This window comes from Centrocercus urophasianus, unplaced genomic scaffold (genome assembly GCF_019232065.1).
Source record: "Centrocercus urophasianus isolate 14NV4802_14NV808 unplaced genomic scaffold, USGS_Curo_1.0 seq_20, whole genome shotgun sequence".
Taxonomy (NCBI): Eukaryota; Metazoa; Chordata; class Aves; order Galliformes; family Phasianidae; genus Centrocercus; species Centrocercus urophasianus.
This window is the reverse complement of record NW_024884756.1, coordinates 339,709-366,129: the sequence shown is the minus strand read 5'-3', so window position 1 is coordinate 366,129 and position 26,421 is coordinate 339,709. Positions and strand designations below refer to the sequence as shown.

Sequence of the window (26,421 nt, the reverse complement as noted above, 5' to 3'; positions counted from 1 at the left end):
CATCAAGGATCATCAAGTTCCAGCCCCTCTGCCACAGGCAGGTTTGCAAGCCACTACATCAAGTACTAAATCAGATTGTCCAGGGCCCCATCCAACCTGGCCTTAAACACCTCTGGGCAGCCTGTTCCAGCACCTCAGCTGTCTCTCAGTACCTGAAAGTGCCTTAGTTATTACAATCACCTTAAATCACCATTAAATTCTTTGTAATAATTTTATCTATGAGACATGATATTCAGTTTAATACTATTTTGAGTGCTTGTTACCTTTGTCCAAAAACTACATACTGAAACTCTGATTTTGATGCCAATTGAAGAAATTTTCAACTAAAAGTGGTTCAACTGTATTTGAAAGAATCATATTAGTGAGAAATACTACCACAGCTGTACTGAATTTTCTTCAGTGCTTTTCTCTGAGAAGTGTGAACTTATGTGATTCCAAACATAAATCAAAGTTTGGCATAGGATCTAACCAGATTATAGGAGGACATCTTTTACTAATCAAGTGAAATCTACTAATCAAGGATGGAGGATGATTGAATTTAAAATAAATGTTTCTTCAAGTACCTGTTGTTCTTGTTTAGCTTTCAAAAAATACAAGAGCATACAAAGCTATTTCCCAATTAATAAAATACTCCAGTAAGCCAGCCACAGATCCATTCAGTCCCTGCACAACTGAGAGCTCCAAGAGTAGTGGAGAGTATGAACCCATACATATGGAAATGTGCATCTTCTATACCCTCAAATATTTCTGACCTTTAGGAAAAGTGAACTGCATGTAACCATGTTAGCTGGAAAAAGCATTCAGCAGTTCCACAGCATCATACGACAGATTCTGTATGATATTCACACAGAAGACCTGACGTTATTTTATGGCAGGAAATGTGATTTTGTGACATAATTTTCCTGAACAATCAAAGCAGTAGGTGTCATTTTGAAGTTATACCTAACTTACCTTCTGAATACCCACATGCCTGCGTCAATGCGTGACAGTGTGCCAGCATGGAAGCATGAGATATAGTAATGCCCACTGTGCTGCCTTCTTTACTTGTTTTGTACTGAAAAGAGAAAGTTCACACACACATTACTTTAACAGCAAATACAGAAAGTAAACAACAAATACAGAAATGTACAGTAGTGACTGAAAGGATAAATAGAAGAGGCAGATATTTACATTTTTTAAAGAAAACAGCTAATGTAAGAGATGCAACTTAAGTTCAGAGAGCACACTAACACCCTGCCCTAATGAAACAAAGTGTCCCAGGGATCCCAAAATGCCAATTATTCCCGGTCTTCAGTCATACTCAGTATGACAGTTTTCCCAGTAATTTTGAGAGAAAAACTCTTGCTCCACAATTATAGATATTACAGTCATCTCTTCTGTAGCATCAGAAGATCGAAGAAGGAAGATGCATTGTGACTTAAATGGGAACAGTGTAACAATATGTTAAGCATATTATACTGGATCACCTCAATATAAGCAATCTCAGCACTGGCATCCCGTAATTGTGGATGCCAATCCTTAGCTGGTTTTGCCAGATGCTTCCCATCAATCACAAACCAAATGAGACGAGGCCAACCTTCAAATTAAAAAAAAAAACAACAAACAAACAAACAAAAAAAAACAACAAACAGAAAACCACAAATTACTGTCATTACACTACCAAAATCTTTTTTTTTTTTTTTTCTTTCCCCAGTACTCCAGGATAACAATATGAATCAAGCTATGGCTGCAGCATCACAATCCTGACGGAAGAAGGAGGAGCACTAAGTGCTCTCTTGACAATAATGGCAATTCTTTATACGTAAACTAGAAGCTCGCAAGCAGACTCAATGAGGTGGCTTAGCAGTAAAAATCAATATGTACATTGCTTATACTAAAACAGAATTTGAGTACTTTGAAAACATACCTTTGAATGTAACCACCTCACCCGTTTGAGCTTTAGGAAGGCCTTTCTGACAAGCATCAGTGGTTAAAGCGAGCGTTACTCCACAGCTGCCCAAAAGAAAGCCAATTTGTTGGCTGCCAGCATCCTACAGAGAAACCATATTATAGCAAACTCACAAATAATCAGTTTACTCACAAATTGCACAGTTTACTGCAATTTTTCCATGTTTTGAAAATACTAAGCCAATCTATACCACAGGGAAAAAGAAAGGTGCAAAGACCTTTCATGATAGCACTGAAATCTACGTTCAAAATACAGTTTTGCTCAGAGTGAACTACGTCAGATTAGGGAGTAGTCTGGTAAGCAATGGAAGAACGGAAGAATGGAAGAATGGCTGTGCACAATTCTCCAATCCTGTAGGAAGTTCATAAGTTTCATCAAGAAACAGAGCCAGTTTGATGTTGTTTCTGAGACTTGAGGCACCCAAGTGCAGAGCCTGTTCTACTTGCCTCTATTCTATTGTATCTATCTCTATATTCTATCTCTATTATATTCTATATAATAGTTCCCACTATTCAGCCTGGGAGCTGAAAACATTGCACCTCTGTGTTGAATTTTGAGGAAAAAAAACCCACAGATCTTTTCCAAAAGAACATATTAGAACAATTTCTATAAGGACGCATTCTAAAATAGTAAAATTATTAGGTTCACAAAATTTTGTCCCATCTCTTAGAACATGCACTTCAGTCTACTAGGCTCTGGAGAAGCAGAGTGAGTCATTCAGCTGATGCATTGTACTGCTTTCAAAAGTGCAGGCTTGGAGGGATCCCATGTAAGATCCAGGTACCACCCATCCCTCTCCAATTCATTTATGAGGCTACGAATTTTTTGGATGTATTCGCCTACCTTTCTTGTTAGCGGAACTTCTATTGGCACAGGGATAAGTTCTGCCAGGAGACATCCATAAAACGCCACCATAAACATAACTGGATCACTATTAGGAAATACAAGAGCTACCTACAAAAATACATTAGAATGACATGAAATGCCTTTTGTTGTCATTTGGGTGGCACCTTTTTTAAAATCTGTGGGACAAAAATGTCACAGCACTATCCAGGTTCACAAAATTGGAAGAGAAATAGTGAGAGCTGTGATTACACATAATATTACAAATTACAGTATTACAAAGCTGAAGCTGTTCCTCACTCTCTATTTTATCCATACAGATGACCTCAAACAAACCTACCCGGTCTCCAGGCTTTAGCAGTGGTTCATTCCTACTGGTTAGCTTGTTCAGTAGGGTATATGCTAACTTCAAGCTCCGACTCCACAGTTTGCCTAAAGATGAGGAAGAAATAAAAAAATAGAGGCTTAAAGTGCAAAATTCAGCCAGCAGTTGACAATATCTATATACAAGCAAGCTGGTTGTATTAGAACAGAATTAGCAGTTACATTAGCAAATACTGGGGAGAATCAAACTGCTTGGCCTAAAAAGAAAACCCTAATCTGCACAGAAATTTAACTAAAATTTAATAAACAGAGGTTAGGAATAAATGCCATATTATGCAACACTGTGAAAAGCCAGTTTGGTGCTTTACAGCTTTCCATAACACAGAACAAAGAAGTTATCCAAGCTTTTAAATTAAAAGACAAAAATCTAACTACTTATTGGAAATAGTAAAAACAAATAAATAAATGAAATTCTTTAATATGTACCTTTCAAAAATAAGAACAGTGATTAAAAAAAAATAAAGCCAACCATTTGTTCAACAATGAACATCTGCTTCTTTCTTCCAGTTGCCATCAATACCTACCATAGGTAAGTGTATAGACAGCTTTCCCAGTTGTATCCAATGCAGTCAGACAAGGGGCTTTTGGCTGGGTAGTTCCCCAGCGTTGCAAGGCTGCCAGCAGAGAAGGTGGCCAGTTGGTCACCACACCGACAGGTTCACCTTTAAGTACATTCATCTGGTTTCCTTCAGGCTTCGGTTGATTTGGGTCAGGCTGTTGCACTAAAATCAGAAAACAGTAAAGTGGGTGAATGTGGGTCTTCATCAAATGTGCAAATTACACTTAAGACTGTTCTACAAACCATACTCATCCTTACTCACAGCTTCTCAATGCTAGTGCTTCTCCCCTGCTTTATGATGATGCTAACTTAATCGTCTGTTGGCTTCTTAAAAAATAATCAACTTGTAGTTCTGATTCCACACTGCTTAAAAAAGATGGCCACAGGAACAGAACTTCAATCCTGTGTTCACTCTTTTTTCCCTCCTGTGAGACATTATTTTCTGCTGTTTGTTCTGCACATCTATTTGAATGAAAGCCTACACCAAACCAAGAAGCATTATCAGAAAGAATGGCTCCAGCACCAATTGGATGTACTTTCACTGCACCAAATTTTCAACAGGTGATGAAGAATGACTATATGGCTCTGTAACCTAATAATACAAATCAGCTGAAACGCTCCTGGTATTACAGAGTATCTTGGTTGATTTTATACACTTCAACGTAAGTTTGCCTGAAAAATCTCCACAGAAAGAATAGAACAGCAAACACTTCACATTTTAGAGCATCAAATAAACACTACAAGGAATCTAGCAGCAACTGCTGAAGATACAGCACTGAGAACAGAATTTTCATTTACTCTTGAAGAGTATGAATGGAAAAAAATCTATTCTCCAAGATTAACCGATGCTGCAGGTTTTAAAGAAGGCCAGTTTTGTTCTTCAAAATGCTTTACTTTCTGCCTGGACACATACATGCAAATCAGAAAATGAATCAGCAATTAAGCAATATCTGCAGAGTATATAGAAGCACTATAGTTTTATGCAGTAGATACATAACACTGCACAGTCTAAGTATTCAATTTCTCTTAATCTGTAAAATCATGAAATATTCTATATTCCAATCAGAAGATATTAGCATACATGCAGACAACGTTAACCTAATGAATTCCAGTTAAAAGTAAGCAACCCTTCTCATTTAAGTAGACTTGGACACTGATCAGCTAAAAGACATCTTTTCAGAACAGGATGTGGGGGTTGTGCATAGAAAATAAGCTGCCTGCAGGTAAACAATGGTCATCACACTGAGCCAAACTGGGCTGAATCAGATTTTCCAAAGCAAGTGAGGAATGTCGAGTATAAGAACACATAGCAGGAGGGCTGAGTTGGAATATTATGCTTCACTTTTACACTGTGGACAGAATGGTCATATGTTACTGCAGTTCTATCATGATTATTGTTTCTCTTCAGGAAGAAAAAAAGAAAACAACACTTGCTAAGCCATATCAGTTCTTTCCTGAATTGCTTACACAAAGAGTGAAAATTGTATTTAAAAGAAAATTAACCTTCTAGTAGTTCTTCAAAATCATCAACAAAAAACTCTTTCAAAGGTGGGCGCTTTGGTCTTTTCAAGGTATTTAGAAGCTGCTGGATTTTAGAGGACACTCTGCTATTCACTGGGACACCTGCCAAACAGAAAGGATGCATTATTTAACATGTATTAATAAACATACAAAACACATGTTTCCACATTGCTGACAACATTATTCCAAGCTCAGCACAGATTTCAGGTTGAAGAGTCATTCAAAATGCATAGCTTGTTTGGGTAAAAAAAGCTTTAAACAATATCAGTTTCACATATGGATTACAGTGCAAGGTTTTCATAATGGAGGGCTGCAGCAGAAGGATGGTCTCTGTAAACAGATCCTAGCATTGCCATGTGTCAGACCAAAGATGGTTCCCACCAGTCCAAAAGGGACCCACTGCGGGCCAGAGCTGAGCCATGAGTGATGTTGGCTGTGTCTCTGGCAGCAGATTTAAGAAAGGGGAAAAATGCTGTGTAACAGCAGCTGGGAGAGAACGGTGAGAAATGAGAGAAGCAGTCCTGCAGCCACACAGATCAGTGCAGAGAGAGGGCAGGAGGTACTGCAGGCACAGATCAGACCTCCGTGGGCAGCCTGTGGAAGAGCCCACAGTGCAGCAGGGAGATGTGGCCTGAAGGATGCTGCAGCCCCATGGAGACACTGCAGATACAGGTCCCAGCCTGGAGCTGCTGCCTGTGACTCTGGACTGCTGGAGCAGTTCTAGCAGAATGGACCCTGCAGTACCAGAGCCATGCAGGAGCTGTGCCTGAAAAGCTGCAGCCCGTGGAAAGCCCATGCAAGATCAGTTCAGGAAGGATAGCATCATCCCGTGGGAGGGACCCCACACCGAGCAGGGACATAGAATGACTATGGGGCAGTGGCAGAGATGAAGTGCTGTGGGTTGTGCTGCTTGAGGGGAAGATACAGGAGACAGTTGATGGGAGAGAAGGGAAGGCATTTGTAGTTTCTTTTAGTTTCTCACTGCTCTAGTCTATTAGCAACAGGCAATACTATATTCAACTCCCTGCACTGAATCTGTTTTGCTTGTGATGGTAATTAGTGAGGGATGACCTTGTGCTTCCCAGTGGCAGAACACAGGAAGTGCAACACAGCCTTTCCTTTGCAGACTGACATATGCACCAAACAAATAAAAATGAGGAGTGGGCTTTGGAGGAGGCATGGCACATGATGGGTGTAAAGCTCAGTTCTGCTCATTCAGAAAAAAGGACACAGATAGTTGGAGGTTTATAATGCAATTACCATCTCCAGTTTCCAAAACGCTGCTGTTATAGCCTCTGGGAACTCCTCGTACTGATGCTACTTGTGGACGCTCATGATGCAAGTGTTCCACCAGACCAGTGGTTACATCAGGAGGTGCTGAGTGGTTATCTGTATAAATGTGAGAAAAACAAATGAGCCCATCAATCGCGTTAATGCATCCAATGTTGCTTCTTACAGCACTTTTGCTGCTCTCCCATTTTTGACGAAATTCTTTTCTTTAATCAAATCATAACCAAAACCCTAAGGAGGGAATGAGAATGCTGCATTGAATTCTGAAAGGAACCGCTTTGCCTTCCAGAGGGGAAACGAGCTCCACCTAATTCCAAAGTGACCCAAGGAAATTCAGACATAAGTTACAGGATGATTACATCATCCTTTTCCTTTAGCAGCCTTTCTTACCACGTTTTTCAGTCAGTTGATGTACCTGTTATCAATGCTTCCTATTCTGGGGTACAGACCATCCGTCCTTCACAAGCAGTACTAGTGAGGACAGCCGGGTTACCTGTGACGTGCACTTACAAAACTGGTGCAGATGTCAACACTGAACACACTTTGGTGCACCACTGATCAAAACAGATAAAGCACAGGGCTTCCTGAGGCATGACGTGGTCATGTAGGCCTGACATCACAAACTGTTTAATTTCAATGTGTGTGATACAAGCAATTAATACTTAACCATTCTGTAACCTACACAGGAAAAGCAGAGCAATTCTCGTGAACTCAAAGTATTGAATAATCACCCTGTAACAATCTTAAGGCAAAAACTTGCATTACTTGGAACTGTGCTATGCCTCTACACTACAGAAGAACACTCGGGAATACTGTCATTAGAAAACCTGTGATCTACTTTATGGAATGGTTTTGAAGAAATATAAGTATAGGGAAGGAGAGTTCAAGTAAGGAATACTTGAATTACTGATATCAGGAATTACTGATATCAGGAATTGCAGACCTGAAATATTCAGAATCCTAATGAATAAAAATTGGATTTCAACAGGAAAAAGCTTACGAATAGAATGCTGTGTCACGCTAGAAAACTGCATGGAGTCATACAGCTCACTGGTGATAGGCCTTGAAGAATTTTTGTGTGACAGAAATTCTGCAGCAAGAACCAAAGCCTGATGAGATACAGACAGTGCTGTGAAGTATGTAATATTCACCAACTCATTTTTAAGAAGCGATTAGCCGTAGGGTAACAAGTGCTTATAACTCTGCTCACAGATTTCCAGAGCTTATAGATAAACAGCTCTAAGCAGTTTTAGTAGGATCATCAGAAGAAAACTTATTCTCATACTTTCTAGTAATCACCACTGCAATGACAAATCTTGTGTTAGAGAGATCTGTCACATTAGGTATTAAGCAGGACCACAAAATTCCTTCATTTGGGTAAGGTACCAGAAGGACAAAGTATCACTTGATTTAATAAGTGATGGATCTCAAACCAGTAACAATAAAACATGACAACTATGAGTAAAACTGATCCATATAATCTTCACAATACTTCACAAGGTTTATAGAAAGCCCAAGTATTCAGAATAAATTGAAAGGCCCTTGATAAGCACTATACAGCTTCATTTATTTTTTTTAAATTGTATTAATTCCCATCTTTACCAAAGTCCTAAAACACTGACTTCATAAAGCCTATTAAATAAGAAAGGAAACACAATCCAAAGTATCTAGGCCCCATAGTGCAGTATCAGCCCACTGTACTTACAAACCCTGGATGGATTATTAATGAGTAAAGCTTTCATTCCTTTAATATACTAGCAAGAACTATGCTCAGAGATGTAACTGCAGTGTGACTTCATCAGTGGAAATCCTCAAAATACCATTCTGCATAGAAGATGTTGTCACCACTAAGCACTAATGTGACCCAAAACGTGAATCTGTGGCATGCATTTGATGTGGCATGCATATAGGTACATACATCAAAGTCACAGCGGAGAATAAAACACACATACACACTACGAAGTCCAGAAGCCATATTTAAAGTACAGGAATTGAAACACTGAAAGAATGTGAGTTTTGCCATGTATATTCCTGTTAAGAAAAAGCACACACATGCAAAAGACAGATTTTTGAAATACAAAAGTTCTGCAACTAAATACACAGAAAGTAACATGGGGAAGAAAGTATTTGGGAACACTTACAGAAGAGCTGAGTTCAAAGAAATCACACCAAAAATGAGAATGCTTGGGAAAAAAAAGAACATTTACAATCATTTGCAACTGAAAATGAGCACATAAAAGAGCTACATGTGGAGGTGCATTCAGGTATCTCATAAGCATCTCACAGCCAAGTTTCATGCAGATCAGTGTCCCTAACCCAGAATTGGAATGCAGGGGTGCTTATGAACAACTTCTCTGCAGCCCACAGCTACTGTGTCCTGCACAATGAAGAAAACTGGTCTTCACACATCTGCCCTGAGAAGACAGAATTCCTTTTATGCATCCACAAGGAATAATTTCCGTCTTCAGGACTTACGCTCAGATGAAAATCACATTAATTTCATTAATTACATAGGCATTCTACTCGTAAGTCCATGAAAATCCATGAAATGAGTCTCTCTTGCCTAGAGATACTTTGTCAAAGCACTGAAAGAGAAATGGGGAGCAGCCAAAAAATCATGTGAACACAGTTGTGACTTGGAGACCAAAGTTAATGGGATTCAGACCATCAGTTACTGATTAGAAGAGACGGAGACAATAAATGCTAATGATAAATGCAGTAACCCAAGAAAAAAATGCACGAGATACAATATAGAAAATTAAAAGCAAGGCATCAGACAGAGAGCAGTCTCTAAGGAAGAACCTTATAATGAAGATTCAAATACTACAGAAAAGCCCTAACCTAAGCAGAAAGCTGGGTTAGACACAGACTGCTGTATCTCATTTCATCTCTTGGAAATTACTCAATAAAAATGGACATTTAAAATAAATGTATTAAGTTCTACTGGAACAACAAAAAAATAAAGAGAGCACACTAGCTCAGCTACAACTTAACACAGAATCCCTAAGCCATTACTTCCTGCATATTCCTCTGCAAAAAAACCTTAGAAACCTCGTTTCAAACACTCTCACAATCTCCTGTGGTGGTAACAGCAATCAAAGCTCAAACACCTACCACATATCCCTGCTTCCAGCTAAGAAAGAGAATCCATAGGATCATTAAGGCTAGAAAAGACCTCTAACATCAGTCAGTCCAACCATCAGCCCATCAGTACCGTGCTCACTAACCACGTCCCTCACAGGTACATGTGGGATATGATCGATGAGCACAAGGTTTGTACCAGAGAGCAGTGGATGCATTTCCAAATCGTGCTTTTAAGTCTTTCAATAAACAGATTACGTGCCAAAGATCATGATCATCCATTTTCCCTGCTACTTCACAAAAGCTAAGGAGGGAAATTTAAACTTTAAGAACACCCTGACACACTGCTACCTTTGGACATGTTAAAGAAAGTATTACACTAACATAACACAAGGCCCCAGACAAAGTGCCTTTACTTTTATCGATGAAAGACAAGCCGCTTAAACAGGATGCGTATTTCTATTTGACTTGATACAGCACCGTAACCTTGTACTTTCAATACTGCAGCCTACTGCTTGGGAATTTAATACAGACTTAGTATAAATTCTCCAGCATATGAAAACTGTTATTCAATACACACATATAGAATATTTTGATGAAGCATAATATTAAAAATATGTAAGAAAGAAGGGTTATGTATTGCAGAAGTCAGTACATTCACTGAGGAATTAATAAAACTCATTTTACGCTCTAGCACATACAAAAGGCCTCCTCTGTGGAAATATTCCAGTGTTTATTGACAAAAAAAGCTGCAGTGTAAGAACAGAGTAAGGAGGGAGCTGCATCAGAGAAGGGTCAGATGGGGGTGAGGAGAAGGTTGTGCCCCAGAGGGCGATGGGCATGGAGCAGCTCCCAGGGCTCCCAGAGCTCAGGGAGCATTGGGACACCAACCTCAGTCAAAGGGGCTGGGTTTAGGAGGTGCTGTGTGGGGCTGAGGGTTGGACTGGGTGACCCTTGTGGGTCCCCTCCAGCTACGACTCTATGAGCTTTTAATCTCTGATCCTCCTTCCCAATAGAAACTATAATTACATATTTATTTCTCTTTACTGAAATTTCAAACCATTCCACTGTGCACTGTTAAACATCTAGCTTCTTAAGTGCTGGACTTTGAACTGCTATGTAGGCCTTGATATTGCATACAATTTTCACGATTAAATACTCTGGATGGATAGATCTTAAGAAGCTGGTTGTGAAATTTGATCTCTCTTTACTGTATAAAGCTTGAGATATTCGCTGTAACACGTTGCTGTGTTACATTTTACACATACTATTCTTATCTTGCAAGCTTTTACAGTTATGATGGAATTTCATCAACAATCTTATATGAACTTCAAAGGTTAGTCATAATTGTATTTGTGAATTTTAAGGAGATAAACATGATCCTATGAAATTCCAGACCGTCCTCAAAGCAAGGCACAGAAATACTCCATTTTACTTATGCCCACTAAACACAATAAATAAACGCAAATTTCCTTCTTAAATCAGATTTTGAGGGCAGCAGACATCAGTGGCTCATTCATACTGTTCCAGTGCCTCCTGTACACCAAATACTTCCCAGTGATCCAGCAGCAACATTCAAAGTCCATAAGAATAGTATGAATAAAAGTTTGGGAAAAGGAAGATGAAAATGTAGATTTCTTTAAAGGCAACAAAAAAGTCATATTTCATACAAACAGGAAAGTTCTTGCTAACAGTAAAACCACAAAACAGAAGAGCCTACGTTTATGGATGAAGTACTGATGAAGTATAGAAAAATGAATGAAACTAAATGCTGCCCGTAGCTTTGTATGGCACTTTGCATAACATTTCAGTTTTTTTCCTATCTGACCTAGCCTGTTCTCCATAAAGAGTTAGAGAAGACTGTCTGTATGTCTGTGCAGGCATACAGCACCAGGTAAGCAAAAAGCTGAGTAAGCAGAACTGCCGGAACTCTAAACATTCAGGAACAGCATATGTGATACCTATTGCACAGTATTAAAAACACAAGAATTTGAGAATGTATTGCTTTCAGTGCTGGGGTTCACAGCACAAGAAAGACATGGACCTGTCTGAGTGGGTCCAGAGAAAGGCTACAAAAGTAGTCAGAGGGCTGGATTACCTCACCTACAAAGACAGGCTGAGAGAGTTAGAGCTGCTGTTTAGTTTCCCATGCAAAATGCAGAAGAGATAGAAGACCTATAGGGAGCCTACAGGAAAAATGGTGAGGGATTCTTTACCAGGGAGTGTATGACAGGACAAGCAATAAAAGTTTTAAATTAAAAACGTGCCAGTTTAAGATTAGACAAGAAGAAACTATTTACACAGAGCACAGTGAGGCACTGGCACAGGCTGCCCAGAGAAGCTGCGAATGTCTCATCCTTGGAAACATTCAGGGCTGGGTTTAATACAGCTTTGAACAACCTGGTCCGACAGGGTTGGAACTGGGGAGGCTTTAAGGTCTCTTCCAACCCAAACCATTCACAATAGGTGAAACATAAATATAACTTTTTTTCTTTCTAAACTATACTGGAAAAAAAAGAAATACATGTATTTGAAATATATAACTACTGCTGCTCCTCTAGGTCCTTCTCCAAAAGTTTACATAACTACTCATCTTTTGTACGCAAACAAATCCATGATCAATTTTCACTTGACTATGTATAGAAATAATATAAAAAACATCTCCACAACAGAAAAGATGGCTTTTGTCCCTGCCTGCTAAGTATCCCACAAGTGAAAAAAGGAACAAGAAGTTCTGGACCTTCAGTGTTACAGAGATTGAGACAAAACTCACTCATGGGAATGGTGCTTGAGCACTGGAAGAAAGTCAGTGTCACTCCAGTCCTCAAAAAGGGCAAGAGGGAGGATCTGGGAAACTACAGGCCAGTCAGCCTCATCTCCATACCTGGAAAGTTATGGAATAACTTGGTCTGGATGTCATCTCCACGGACTGGAAGAAAAGAAGGTTATCAGGAGTAGCCAACACGGATTCGTCAAGGGGAAGTCATCCTTCACCAACCCAGCAGCCTGCTAGGATGTCATGACTGGCTGGGTAGATGACAGGACAGCAGTGGATGTTGTGCGCATTGATTTAGCAAGGCTTTTTACACTGTCTCCCATAACATCCTCATCAGTATCCCTAGGAAGTTGTGGGAAGATGAGTGGACAGTGAGGTGGACTGAAAAGTGGCTGACTGGCAGAGCTCAGAGGGTTGTGATCTGGAGGTGCAGAGTCAAATTTGGAGATCTGTAGCTAGAAGAGCTCCCCAGAAGTTGGAACCGAGTCTGATCTTGTTCAGTGACTTCATCAGTGAGCAGGATAAAGGGATGGAGTGCAGTCTCAGCAAGTTTGCTGATGATACAAAGCTGGGAGAACTGGCTGACACACCAGAAGGCTGTGCAGCTGTTCAGCAAGACCTGGAGAGGCTGAGAGTTGGACAGATCGGAATATGATGAGGTTCAACAATTTCAATCCTACATGTGGGGAGGAATAATATCACACATGAGTGCAAGTTAGGGGCTGACCTGCTGGAGAGCAGCTCCGCAGAGAAGGTACCCTGGTGGCCAGGCTGGCCATGAATCAGCAGTGTGCCTTTGTGGCCAAGAAGATTGATGGTGTTGTGGAGTGCATCAAGAGCATGTACGGCAGGTCAAGGGAGGTTATACTCCCCACTCTGCTCTGCCCTGGTGAGGCCACATCTGGAGCACTGGGTCCAGTTTTGTGCTCTCCAGTTCAAAAAAGGCAGGGAACTGCAGGAGAGAGGCCAGCGAAGGGCCACAAAGATGATTAGGGGTCTGGAATATCTCCCTCATGAGGAAAGGCTGAGAGACCTGGGACTGTTCAGCCTGGAGAAGACTGAGAGGTGATCATACCAAAGAGAGTCTATCAAATGGATGGGGTCAGGCTCTTTTTGGAGGACAAAAGGCAACAGGCACAAACCGGAACACAGAAAGTTCCATACGAACATGAGGAAGAACTTCTTCAGTTTGAGGGTGACAGAACTTTGGAATGGGCTGACGAGAGAGGTTGTGGAGTCTCCTGGATGCTTTCCACTGCAATCTACTCTAGGGAGCCTGCTGTAGCAGGGGAGTTGGATTAGATGATCTTCAGAGATCCCTTCCAACCTCTATGATATTCTGATTCACACTTTGGCTTACCAGTACTTCTATTTTTTCACTTTAACTCCAGAATAAAGGCCAAACGTTATCACGACAAACTGTAATTAAAGGAAAACCACATGTCACTTTGAAATCTAGCATTTTCAGTACCTCTAATTTCATATCTTCTCAAAGATTCCAAATACATTTCTAGACTTCTAGATGTTTATCGATTGAGTCACCTTTGAAATCCATAGCATAATGCTGAAAAATACTGTAAGATTATAAAGCACACACCAAAAACATGATCCCTTTGAAATTCCACTTTTAGGATCACTGAAAATTTAACTTCAGTTTCTTGATAAATCAAGCATTTTATCAGGAGAATGCATGTTCAGATCTCCTGAAAAACTGGTTTGATTTAAATTAAATACATATGTATCATACATACCTGGTCTGAGAATTGTACATTTTAAGGCTATTTATGGATATCTCCTGGTGGAGCACAGCACGTACCTGACTTCTGCATTTAGCTCTGCTTTGGGATTTTAATTCGATTTTATTCCAGTCACACAGGGAGTTCTTTACTAACCTAGCTGGATGTGTGCCATGAGATCTGCAAGCACCGTGGCAGCAGCGGTGGCAGTAGCAGTACTGGAAGCAGCAGCAGGTTTCCCTCCTGGATGAGATGAGGTGGAAGATGCAGAGGATGAGGTGGACGAGCCCTGAATAACCCGGTTAAGCCAGGGCTCTACGTTGGAATGGCTCTGGAACGGAGTGGAGGTGATCCGCCCTTGCCGACGCAACGAGCCCTCATCTTCTGATGCTGACGATGTGTCTGTGATTAAAATAACGATGACAGGCATGTAATGTGGGAATGACCCAACAGACAGGAACATGAAGTTTTTCCATGTTCTTCGCATAGCATTCTCATGTGCTACACATGAGATGCATCTATTAAGCAAATGGTATCTTCACATGCACCAATTCTGTTCATTACCATTTTTAGGGAAATGCAACAAATTCTGTGTGTTGTAACAAGAGCACCTTGAAGCGAAGTTTCATTTATCACCCACACTTGGAAAGACAATGTTTGAAAAAACTTTCTACCTAAGATACTTAATATACTTTGAATCACGCTAAATAAGCATACCACCCTTATGGAATATTTCTGAATAGATAAATTGGAACTTGTCCTATCTGAATAATTTCCATCATTTTTTGTTGGATATATTTTCTTTTCCCTTCTCTTTCCTTTCTTTTTTTTTTTTTTTAATTTTTCACATATAGGTTCTTTCGACATTTTTTTAACTACTTACTAAAAAAAGGTACAGCACGAATGAAAGAGACATTAATCAAAGAATAACCCCATGAACTTTAACCACAAGCTGACATTAAGGTGCATAACATGTAAATGCTTAGAAAAACATGTTTTTATTGCAGATGTATATTTGTTGCTGTTAGAAGCCTGATAACTATGTTAGTTACCATCCAAATATTTGCAGCTTTTTTCCCTTTTGCAAAAAGTTTCCCTTTTGCATCTAATCTTTCTTACGTGCTCAATCAATAAAATAAAAGAGTCTTTTAAAATGTATATAAAATAATCTCACTACACTTGAAGCCAAGACTCTAACAGAAGTTTATATTTTCGCCTTTTTTTAAGTTTGAGATTTCCTGCAGAATTTGTTTGAACGTTAAGGAATGCTTGCCAAAAAAAAAAGGAAGTTACTAAATAGGCTCCATATTCTGTCTCTTACTAAAGGAACTGTTGCATTTTAAGAACTAGGTCCATAACACAGCACCCTCCACCCCCGGCAATCAAAAGGATGTTCCTACAACAACGCACTGTCCATATCACGTCAGTTTGTGCAGAGTAGTTCCAAGTCACACATAAAGCTGAGAATACTCCTGTAAAGATACTGCAGGCAGAAGTCAACATGAGCCAAACAACAGCTGAGGAGAAAGACAGGATGTCCACTGCTGTACACCAAAGTCCTTTCCAGATGTGGTGCTCCTGAGTGACAAGAGGTTGTTGCCTCAGAAACCTGCAGTCTTTGTTTTGGAACTTTTCTAAATCCTCTGAACATAGTGATATGTAATTCCAAGACCAAATTTTGTTGAAGCCATATTGAAAAGCATTACTTCATCTTTGGCACAACTTTCAACCACCACATGTTCAGTCCTGTTTTTAAGAATATGTGCATTTCCAGCAGCTTCAGGAAAACTGCTCTTAACCAGTGCAAAACCACAAAACTAGAAACCCTGTTTATCAGAGCAGCCTTTTCAAAGTTAAAATCACAAATGTCTTTACTTGACCATCTCTACTGAAATGTGACAAGTTCTGAACAAAAATACACATGATTGATTTGGAGAAGATACAGCTGTGGATGACCATTCCTGAGACTGTGCCTTATATGGTATTTCTGGTCTACTCCCACAGTTGTAGTTTTCGCCTGCTGACTACATCTGCCCCTGGAGAGGAGCCAAAACAGCCCTATAGCACTTGCAGCCTTCCCTTCCTTTTAGGCAGAGGCAAAAACAAACAGTTCCAGGAACATGTAACAAAATAGGATAACAAACAATCAGGCTCAGGAAAAAAAAGGCCACATTTATGATGTATTATCTCTTCAGAGTGAAAAATAAGAGTACTGAAAAACAGAGGATTCTCAGAGGATGCATACTCTGTGTCTGTTACCCAGTTACAAGTTCTACAAAGTCTCTCTAGAATTTCTAAGCTTTCTGATATGTCATAGAGGCTGAAAAACTTTAAATAAAACATTAACTGTGTATGAAATGGAAATCCTCAAAGGAAACACTTGCTGATTTCCAAACAATTCTGTCATGAAGGGAAAAGCAGCTAGGTAGCATCTGGCTGTGCGACAACGCAGGAGTTAAGGGCAGTGTGCTGTGTGCAGAATGCTATGTACTTGGCTTGCAGCTCTTCCTGGCTGGGAGCTTACCCAAGAGAGGCACAGCAACCATCACCCTCTGGGCCAAATATACACTGAAACTGCAGCTCAAGTTCCTATCACGTGAAATGTGGGTGGGAAGAAGAAGCTCAGTGAGATGAAAACAAAAGCACATCAAAATTGTTGGAGATGGCCAGTAACTGCAGTTCCATTACTGCTAGTCAGGAGACTTGGTTTTGAATTTAACACTAACCAGAATGCAAGTCCAGGTCAGCGATGGTAACTACCCACAGTAACTACTAACAGCCCTTCAGCTATTAGCAATGTCTTACTTTAATTGCAATTAACTTCTGCAAATGCAAGGATTCTAAGGTAGTAGAATGCTCACATGCTCAGGTCAACGCATTCCTAGCAATATGGAATGGAAAAAAGTGAAATTAGCAAAATTGCTTTGAAGAAGGTCTGAACAGACCTAAAAAATAACAGCGAAGGCACGTGGAACTCCTGAGCTATCATGACATTGTGGTTATCACATACTAAAAAAGGATAATCCATGAGAGAAGTGTAATGCCCTCCGTTCAGGTACAGGGCATGGGTCATCAGCTTTCACAATAAGACAAAGTTCTACACGCTCTAGTGAAATGACTGTAGCACATTGTCTCCTGAAATCAACTCTTTATCAAAAAATAGGCTTTTTTTTTTTCTTTTAAAGACCGATTTGAGATCCAGCAAGTCTCACAAATTCCTTGCCAGAGTAACAATCTTTGTTACTAGTACCTGACCAGTAAAATTAGATGCTTCAAAGCTACTCAGCTTCTTCGCAATTTCAATTTTTTCTTGTTGAGTCAATTCTGCAAATAAATTGTCTGATGCTATTTCCCACAGTATTCTCCTGGAGAAACTGGCTGCTCGTGGCTAGGACAGGGGTATGGTTCACAGGTAAGGAATTGTCTGAATGGCCAAGCTCAAGCAGCTCTAGGGAATGCAATTCAATCCAGCCAGTGTTCAGCCACTTAAAGCATTTCCCACAGCTCAGTACAGGGTCCAGTCTATACTGCTGCATGTGAAGGGCTGCTGGAAAGCTGTCAAGCAGAAAGGAACCGCAGGGTGCTGATTGACAGTTAGCAGAACATAACCAGCAGAGCAATCAGGTGGCTAAAAAGACCAACAGTCTCTTCGCTTGTATCTGGAATAGTGTGGCCAGCCACCAGAGATGTGACCACCCTCTTGTACACAGCACTAGTGAGAATGTACCTGAAACACTGTGTTCAGTGCTGGGCCCTCACTGCTTAAAGGTGACTGAGTTGATAAATCAGGTGCAGAGATGAACACTGCAGCTGGTGAAGGGCCTAGAAAACAAGACTTATGAGGAGCAGCTGGGGGAACTGGGGTTGTTTAGTACAGAGAAAAGGGGGGCTGAGAAGAGACCTCATTGCTCTTCACAACTACCTAAAAGGAGGTTGCAGGGAGGATGGTGTCAGTCTCTTTTCTCAGGTGAAAAGTGAGAGAATGGAACAGAATGGTCTCAAGCTGCACCAGGATAGGCTTGGATTGGCCATCAGAAAGAAACTCTTCACAGAGGGCAGACAGGCATTGAAATCAGCTGTCCAGGGAAGTGGTGGAATTCTCACTCCTGGAAGCATTTAAGAGATGTGTAGATGTGGCACTGAGAGATGTGGAAGATCAGACTGACTTGACCTTGAAGGTCTTCTCCAGCCTATGACTGGATACTGTGATTCTAAAATAAGACAATTATTATTGCCTTTTAATGAGCCTCATTTGATGAATTGATGCAGGTAAAGCAATTTCTCAAAGTATTTGGAATGGCCTGATCTTTCATGATTCAGAGTCATCTAGTGGTCCAGTATCTTGTTAAAGTGCCTCCATAACTTTCTCTTAGAAGCAGCACAACAGATCCCAGAGAGAACTTAACTCGACTTTTATTATAAATCACTTAGGGTTCTTCTGTATCCTACTAAAGCCCAAGCTCAGTATTTTTGACTTTAGTGCTAACCATTTGGGCAGGTGTGTTAGAAGATGATACTCCAGCACCTCCTGTTTGATAGCATTTTTTAACCCTCCCTCTAAGAAGAAATGATCTAATGGTCTAATCTTTTGTAACTGATAAATTCAACTGCATTCCTCGGCAGGGTACTTCACAAGTTATCTAAATTCTGTAAGTCATACTTGTCAACGAGAAGGCTGGAATCTATTTGATGTGACAGTAGCAGTTTAAATGTTTTCTGTTAAGGAAAAACATGTAGTGCTGAATCTGCTCGTCTACAAGAGGCAAGGCTGCCACAGCTTCATGCCCCAGCTCCAAGCAGAGCTGAGGCTCAAGCACAGCACACACACACACAACATGCGATAGTCCATGTGCGTACAAACACTACTGATCACACAGATAACCCATGCAAACACACACAGGCAGCACCACTGGCTTCATTCTGCTTTTATCTGTGGCTGACACAGGCCTCTGACACAAGTACCACACCAGAGGTAGCACTTGGTTTCCCTCACTGCAGTCTCTCTGGTCACTAGTATCCAGATGCTGGTACTCAGGCTCCACTCACTCCTGCTGCTCGCACCATGGAAATAAGAGCCTCAGTGACCTGCTGTTCTACGTATTGCTAGCACTTCAGTCCATCACACTTCTCTCTACGGGCACACAGACCCTAAATCTATGGTTCAACTCCAACTGCTGGACCTCAGCCCCTCCCCACACACCAAACAAGAAGTCCTTTCACCCAGGAAAAGCGTTGGAAATACTAGTCAGGGCCTGCCAGGCAATCATACCCTTTTTATAATTGGCCTTTTATATACCCTTACCTCTCTAATTTCCCCATACTTGTTTCTCAAAAAATGACCATCTGTTTCTCTACTTCAATTCATCACCTAAACACTGTGCAATCCTAAAACGCCCTTCTCTTGCATCCCCTAACTTGCTCCATGCTCCCCTGGCAGTACCTGCCTTCCCAAGCTCAGAAGGTGCTTGAAGTGCTTACCAGTCTTGATGGGTTTCATGTGTGGATAGTAGGGTTCAGGGTCTCCAGGGACAGCCCTGGAGGAGCCTAGAAAGGGTGACCCCTTTCTCTTGAATTTTTAACTTGGGCTCTTACCAATGTTGTTCTCCATGCTCCCCTGGGCCTGTGGGGATGGGTCAGTGATGGGCTGATGGCTTCTGGAATGGGTGTGGAAGGAGCTGGCACAGGGCATTTTTGGGGCACCCCCACCTACCACTTTCTTCCTGCGTTCCTTTGAATGTATGAATGAGCTGAGCACTGAATAATGATTTTTTCCTAGGGTCTTTCAAGCCCCTGAGACTTTCCTCCCTTGATGTAGCATGTAGATCCCTGATGGAGTGTGTACAGCAGTGGCTGCAGGGACACCATCAGAGCTGCTCCCAACCTGTCCTGAAGGTAGCCAAAAGAGAAAGATGCCTAGTTCTCTCAAAAGAACATCAGGCAATTTTTTCTAGTTTTAAATGCCAAAGGAGACAGGAAAATCTAGCTGTCCTCCCACTCCTTTATCCATCCCAGTGGAACTTCTGGAAGCCAGCTATTTTTTATTACTGAATCTCATGCAGAATAACAGTGTGTTCTTTTCTTGTCACGACATACCTAATTCCAAATGTACAGTGACTTGGCAAACTACAGGAATGAGACAAGGACAGTGATACTACATAAAATGCATCACTGATTGTTACATCAGAACTTATTTTGGACAGTGAAAAGAAATACCGCTAACAGAAAAAGTAGGGCCTCTGAAGATTCAATATGCAGATGGTCTTGAAACATAACTGAATTTTCTCCAGCATTACGTTCCATGCAATTCATGCCAGCTCCCTTGTTTATACATGACCTGTACACAAAGAAACTCAAAAGCATGACAGCCACCCTGCTGCATTAGTTGCCCTTACGGGCTTTCGAGTATACGCGTAGTAAAAGAATGATCTAACAAAAAACACAGTAATATCTTAAAGGAAGAATGTAAAGATTCTGGAAGTGCAGATTTAAAACTCCAGAAGACAAATACTTTCAACTAATGAAATGATCAAAGAACCCCCGCAAAAAAAATATAAAACTGTATAACTAGGAAAGAAAAATGGAATTTCCTTTAAAAGGTGTGAATAGAAGGAAGTAACATAGCCCAGGAAGCAAATGAGCAACATAGCATATCTGCTCTTTTACAGGAATAAGAAAGAAAATTGATGGAGAAGGGCACTAGAGGTCAGTGTGCTTCTACTCCACAGCCTCATTAGGAAGGGTAAGAGCACCTCATTCACAACTTCAGAGCTAAGAGAAACGCCTTGCTGAATAAAATACTGGCCCCCATACACCAGACAGCAAGACGTATCTGGAGAATGATTTTCTTCACGTCTAGAGAATTCATTGTAAGCTTACAGAAAGATTATTTATTTACTCAAAAAAAATTAAGAAAACATCCTGATGTAAACTACCTGAGCAATGACAGCATCTTAACATTTGAAATTACTCACAGCTGAAACCATGTGATGAGCATTCAGCAAGCTAATGCAGTAACATAACACTGGCATATTTTTCAACCCTTAAAAAGAATCTTATGCAACCCAAAGTAACAGAATTCTGACAGGATTGCCAAGATTCTCACTTTCCAAATGGGACATATTGCAGAAGAATGTACTTCGTGCATAAAGGGCAACTGCTCACCCTATTGTAGCTTTCAAGTGTACCTTTAGTAGCTACAGAATTTCCAGATGAAACACTAAAAATCTTGTAGAAAGCATAAATAATTACAAGTAACTCCTGATTATCAGGGAATGCAGCTGTGAATATGGAAGAAGCTCACTGCAATATACTTACATCTTGGCAGAACAAACCATTTGCTCTTTATGTTTTGCTAACAAGTGTATCTGGAAAGATTTACACATGTCAACTCAATAGATACCTGGAGGTGTGTATGTTTCTACTGAAGAGTGCACAAGAACAGACCGTCTCTTTGAAGGCATAGGCATTTTTCTCTCTTTGTATTTCGCAAGAGCTGCCTGCACTGCTTCAGTGTGGACATCTGTATAGAAAACAAACACAAAAGGTTAGGAAATTAAATTCAATCACAATTTCTATCTAAAAACACAGAAAGCACTAATGCCACCTTTAACAGCTCAAATACAAAATCTGAACTGCACACGAGGGCCCTTATTGCTTTTGTCCTATCCTCAGTCCAATTGCTTAGCTGACTTGTGGAACAGGTTCTCAGCCTCAATGAGAGACTGAGCAGAATGGAGAACAGAAAGGTCCAAAGTTGAATTCCAGTTATGTGGTTTTGCACTCTGAAGTTGTTACAAGTGCGCCAACCAGTTTTGCTACTAATCTTAGTTCTCCAAATAGCAGCAGTTTCAACAATCTGTACTGTCTGCCTCTAGAAATGGCTGCTGCAAACCAGTGTCCCATATGGCTGCATCTCTCTGATAAGGACTGACAAAAAAAAAGAAAAAGAATACCTTAAGTACCTTAATTGTACTATGATATTCAGAGAGCACCAAAATTAATTTTTGACCAGTTAATATGTGTACAGACTGGAGATGTTGTACCAGCTAATTGACCCTGTGCAGCTCTGCAAGCTATTATTGTTTTGACTGATCATTAGACACTTCTGCAAGCAGCAATAAACTCACTGCTGTGACCCATTCACTTGTTGTTGGAATTGGTTTTCTCTTTAAAAACTTCCACCAGATCTTCCTTATGGGCTTTTTGTTGTTGCTGCATTTTGCTACTGGACTTTTGCATTTCACCACTGAAATTTTACTTCCCATGTTAAGAAAGCACGTGTGACTGGTGTGGGATCAAGCTCTCTTCCACAACAAGAAAACACAACATTCTGTGACTGCCACAAAGGCGTCACACCTGGAGCAGACATCTTGCAGCCTGTTCAGTACGTTGTACATTCAGTGTGTACTGTAGGAGGACACTCAGAAGGGTACAGCAGCAAAGAACTAGCTGTTACAGGGTGAAGAACAGTAACCTGGAAAAAGTGAAATGGTGGGAAGGGAAAGCAGAGTTGCTGGGAAAGCATCTTCAGATGTTCTGAAGGCCAAAACCAGGCAGCAAAGAGTCCGAAGAGAAGGAACACAAGTCTTCACAGAAACTGCACATCTTCATAGGAGGAAAACCAGCAACAACAGCAACACGCTGGATTAAAGTGTCCTCTGAATTACGGGGTACATGGCATTGAGGGCTGTCAGCCTGCAAAAATGTCTGCTAAGCCTCTGCGTTTCTCACCTTGTCTATCACACTGCCGTCATTAAACTCTGAAATGTTAAGAGCTGTTCAGGGAACACTTACATAATTTATTGCTGACATTATTTATTAACAGCATTCCACTGATGGAAATTTTCAGTTAATATTTACTGCTTGGAGATGAAATCTGTGGGTGACAAGGATTATTGTTAATTTAAATGAAAGGCAACTCTGGCAAACCACAAAAAACTGTTTGCAGCAGATTTTTATAATTGCTGCAAAAAGAGGCCCTGTTCCACTCTCATCAGTTACTCTTGCAAAGTCACAGAAAAACTGTTGAGATGCAAAGAAAGGAAAGACAGATGTAAAGAGAATGCTGAAAGGAAATAAAGAAATAAGATTCTCCCCTCAGAAGTCCAAAGAACAAATAAGGCATGCAACTGATAGAATAGGCAGGAGCAGCCAAAATTATTACCTAAATGTTCTGAAAGACAAGCAGCTGTAACATGTGCCAACAGAGTGAAATTTAAAGGCAATATTTCAGGTTGCTGCTGGTGGTGGACAACAACTTTTTGCAGAAAGCACTTTCAGCACAGTTAAAACCTCTATGATAAACTGAGACTACTTTGTGAAGCACAACAGTGACTCTTTATGCCAAAGTATTTGGGGGAATAGAGTGAAGCTATTTAAGCAGTAACTTGTGTTTTCTGAGATGTGTTGTCAACGTTTCTATTCATACTCCACATATGCATAAATCTCACAGCAGGAATAGCCATGGAAAACAGCATCAGCAGTGATGCAAAGCATTCGAAGATTAGAATCAACTAGATGATTCAATATCTGTCAGAGCACAAGTACTTGAGAAATCCTTGCATTTTTCTTTTAGTTCATCTCTTCATTCAAATACAAATGACAACCACTACTGCAATAAACCTGAAACAATTTCTTTGGTTAAAAGTTAGAGGAAAAAGTGAAAACAATCTAGTCTCCTGGCATCTTTACTTACATTTGTTTGCATAGGCATAAGCTAAACATAAATTAAATCAAGCAAATGCTTCACTATTTGGTTTGGATATCACCTGAGCGTGTTAAGCCCTGCCACACATCACATACATACAAAGGGAATCCAATCCAATGACATATTTCACATGAACTTTTTCTGCCTGAGTTTAAACTTCAAAGTGAAAAGATCATCCTAGACAAAAATGTTTAAGAGGAACAAGGAACAGTGACGGGATTTTTCATTGGCCAAAAGTGCAAAAAAAAAATCTAAAAAGCTATCATCAGGCTTTATCTCAAATAGCTGCCCATTAACAAGATTGCCTGAACACTTAATGATCATTCAGAAAAAAACTGTTAGTAGAAAGCAAAAATACTGCCTTCACTCTAGACCAGTGAGACTGAAAGCAGTTTTTCAGAGTTACTGAAAGTCACTTTAAATAGAGTTAAACCAACAATCCCATAGAAATATTAATTCTAGGAAAAGAAGCAGCACTGATAATTAGTACTGATAGACTAATATTTAAAAGCCACATCTGTTAATAAGCAATTATCTAGCTGAACTTGTTTAATATCCACCTACTACTACATCTGCATTGAAAGGCTAAATAGTCCTACACTAAATTTCCCCCAGACAATACCAACAATACATCACGGCTGTTTGCTTGCTTTCTGTTTGCTTTATAGTATTCTCGGCGCAAACCTAAGTAAGATGCTAGAAGCTGTAAGACAAGAAAAGTAGCAGTGTGTACAATCTATCTCTATGGATTCTCCCAGCTCTCTTGGCTAATAGTTTCCAAGTATTCTCTATTTGTAGTTGTGCTCTTCTTGCAAATTTCATTTCTGTTAGTTTAACACAATCAACCTAATTAGTTTCTTTCTATCAGGTTCATGACTCGCCTTGTAATTTGCCTGGAAGCTACTTGTTCACAATGCCTGGAACAAACCTGTTCATCGTGGCTGTAATTCAATCACCACATCTACTTTCTTAGTATATATTCAGCAGCAAAATTACACTGAAGGTATATTAAAATGCAGACGTAAATATACACAACTAATTTTTGCATTAGTCAAACATCTCCTTTCATTAACTTTGATACTATGTAATCTCTGAAATTCAGGACCTTCCTTGTGCAGCCAACAATACGAATATGAGGGTTGCTCGGAAAGTAACGCCTCCTATTTTATGATGTTGGCCCATGATGTCAGAGGCAGATGGTGGTGGTGTGGCAGTAAAGGTGGAGCCTTCCCACCATATTCTGCTACATTTTGTTGCCATGTGACAGATGGCAGCAGAAGGACAGCTTCCCATCATGGAAAAAGTTGTACCTGTTGACATCCATCAACACTTCCTAAACATTGACAGAGACCGAACAGTGGATGTGAGCACAGTTCAGAATGGATGCTGCATTTCTGCAGTGACAGCAGTCATCTCTGCTGGTACAGATTTTTACGAGCACAGCACGAAGCTCTTCTTCATCACTGACAAAAATGAATACCTAATGGCAGAGACTATGATGAAAAATAGCATTGTGTAGCTGAGAATTTGGTCTATCAAATAGTGCTATTGTGCTCTTTGTACCATTTGTAGTTTCCATGAAAGCAAATAACAGGCATTACTGTAAGAGTGATCAGTGCAGAATTACGGAACAGCCTGGATTGAAAGGGACCTATAAAGACAGATAAAAAAATACCACCAGTATATTTGATACATGGTGATTGTTACATCCCCTGTATAAAGAACATAACCAAGATGACAGATTCACAGAAGTAGGTTAGAAGGAACCTAAAAGCCCACCCATTTCCTACCTTCCTGCTGTGGACTGGCTGCCCCCATGAGCTCAGGATGCCCAGAGCCCCATCCAGCCTGGCCTTGAGCACCTCCAGGGATGGGGCACCCACAGCTCTGGGCAGCAGTGCCAGCACCTTACTGCCCTCTGAGTGAAGAATTTCTTCCTAACATCTCATCTCCCATCTTTCAGTTGAAAACCGTTCCCCCTTGTCCTGTCATTGTCAGACCACGTACAAAATCACTCTCCATAGTTTTAAGCTCTCTTTAAGTCCACGAAGGCCTCAATAAGGTCTCCCTGACGAGTTCTCTGCTCCAGGCTGGATAAATCCAACTGCCTCAGTCATACTTCATAGAAATACTCCACAAATCTTTCCCAGGAATCCTTATTCTCAGAATATTTAAGGTGTCTCATTCATCCTTCGATTTTTCATAAAGAATCCATGCAGATACATCAACTCCATTTCCAACATGAGTTTTTTAAAATGCCAACAATGTAAATATGATCTGATGTGCTACTGTAACCAGTAGTTACAAAGCAAGGAGAGCAAAGAATAACAGCATATTAAGGATACACAGTACATGTCATTACTTGCACTGTCTATAACCAAAACTGAGGTGCGTAACGACCATGGCAAGCAAAACAAAAAGTTAGTTATGAGTTCAAATGTATTTATCAGAGAAAAGCTTTCAAACACCTCCTTTTTCTCACTATTGTGACAAGGGATTTCACAGGGAAACAGTGTATTTTGACCACCTGAAAAGCAACAATGGGTACAGGATGTGATGATGATAACAATATTTTCA

General features: G+C 40.4%; 1 protein-coding gene across 3 annotated transcripts in view; it reads right to left on the bottom strand.

The window, feature by feature from the left end:
- DIP2A (disco interacting protein 2 homolog A) overlaps positions 1–26,421 on the bottom strand; it is a 103,045-nt gene that overhangs the window by 34,607 nt on the left and 42,017 nt on the right. For all 3 annotated transcript variants that reach the window (XR_006169420.1, XM_042821970.1, XM_042821971.1), the window contains exons 4-13: positions 21,538–21,657; positions 14,295–14,540; positions 6,516–6,644; positions 5,238–5,357; positions 3,700–3,897; positions 3,132–3,223; positions 2,792–2,902; positions 1,907–2,030; positions 1,467–1,576; positions 952–1,054 (exon numbers count right to left, since the gene is read on the bottom strand). Coding sequence is in view for 2 of the 3 variants with exons in the window: in XM_042821970.1 (XP_042677904.1) it covers positions 952–1,054; positions 1,467–1,576; positions 1,907–2,030; positions 2,792–2,902; positions 3,132–3,223; positions 3,700–3,897; positions 5,238–5,357; positions 6,516–6,644; positions 14,295–14,540; positions 21,538–21,657 (1,353 nt within the window). In the remaining variant the exon portion in view is untranslated. The remainder of the gene's footprint in view (positions 1–951; positions 1,055–1,466; positions 1,577–1,906; positions 2,031–2,791; positions 2,903–3,131; positions 3,224–3,699; positions 3,898–5,237; positions 5,358–6,515; positions 6,645–14,294; positions 14,541–21,537; positions 21,658–26,421) is intronic.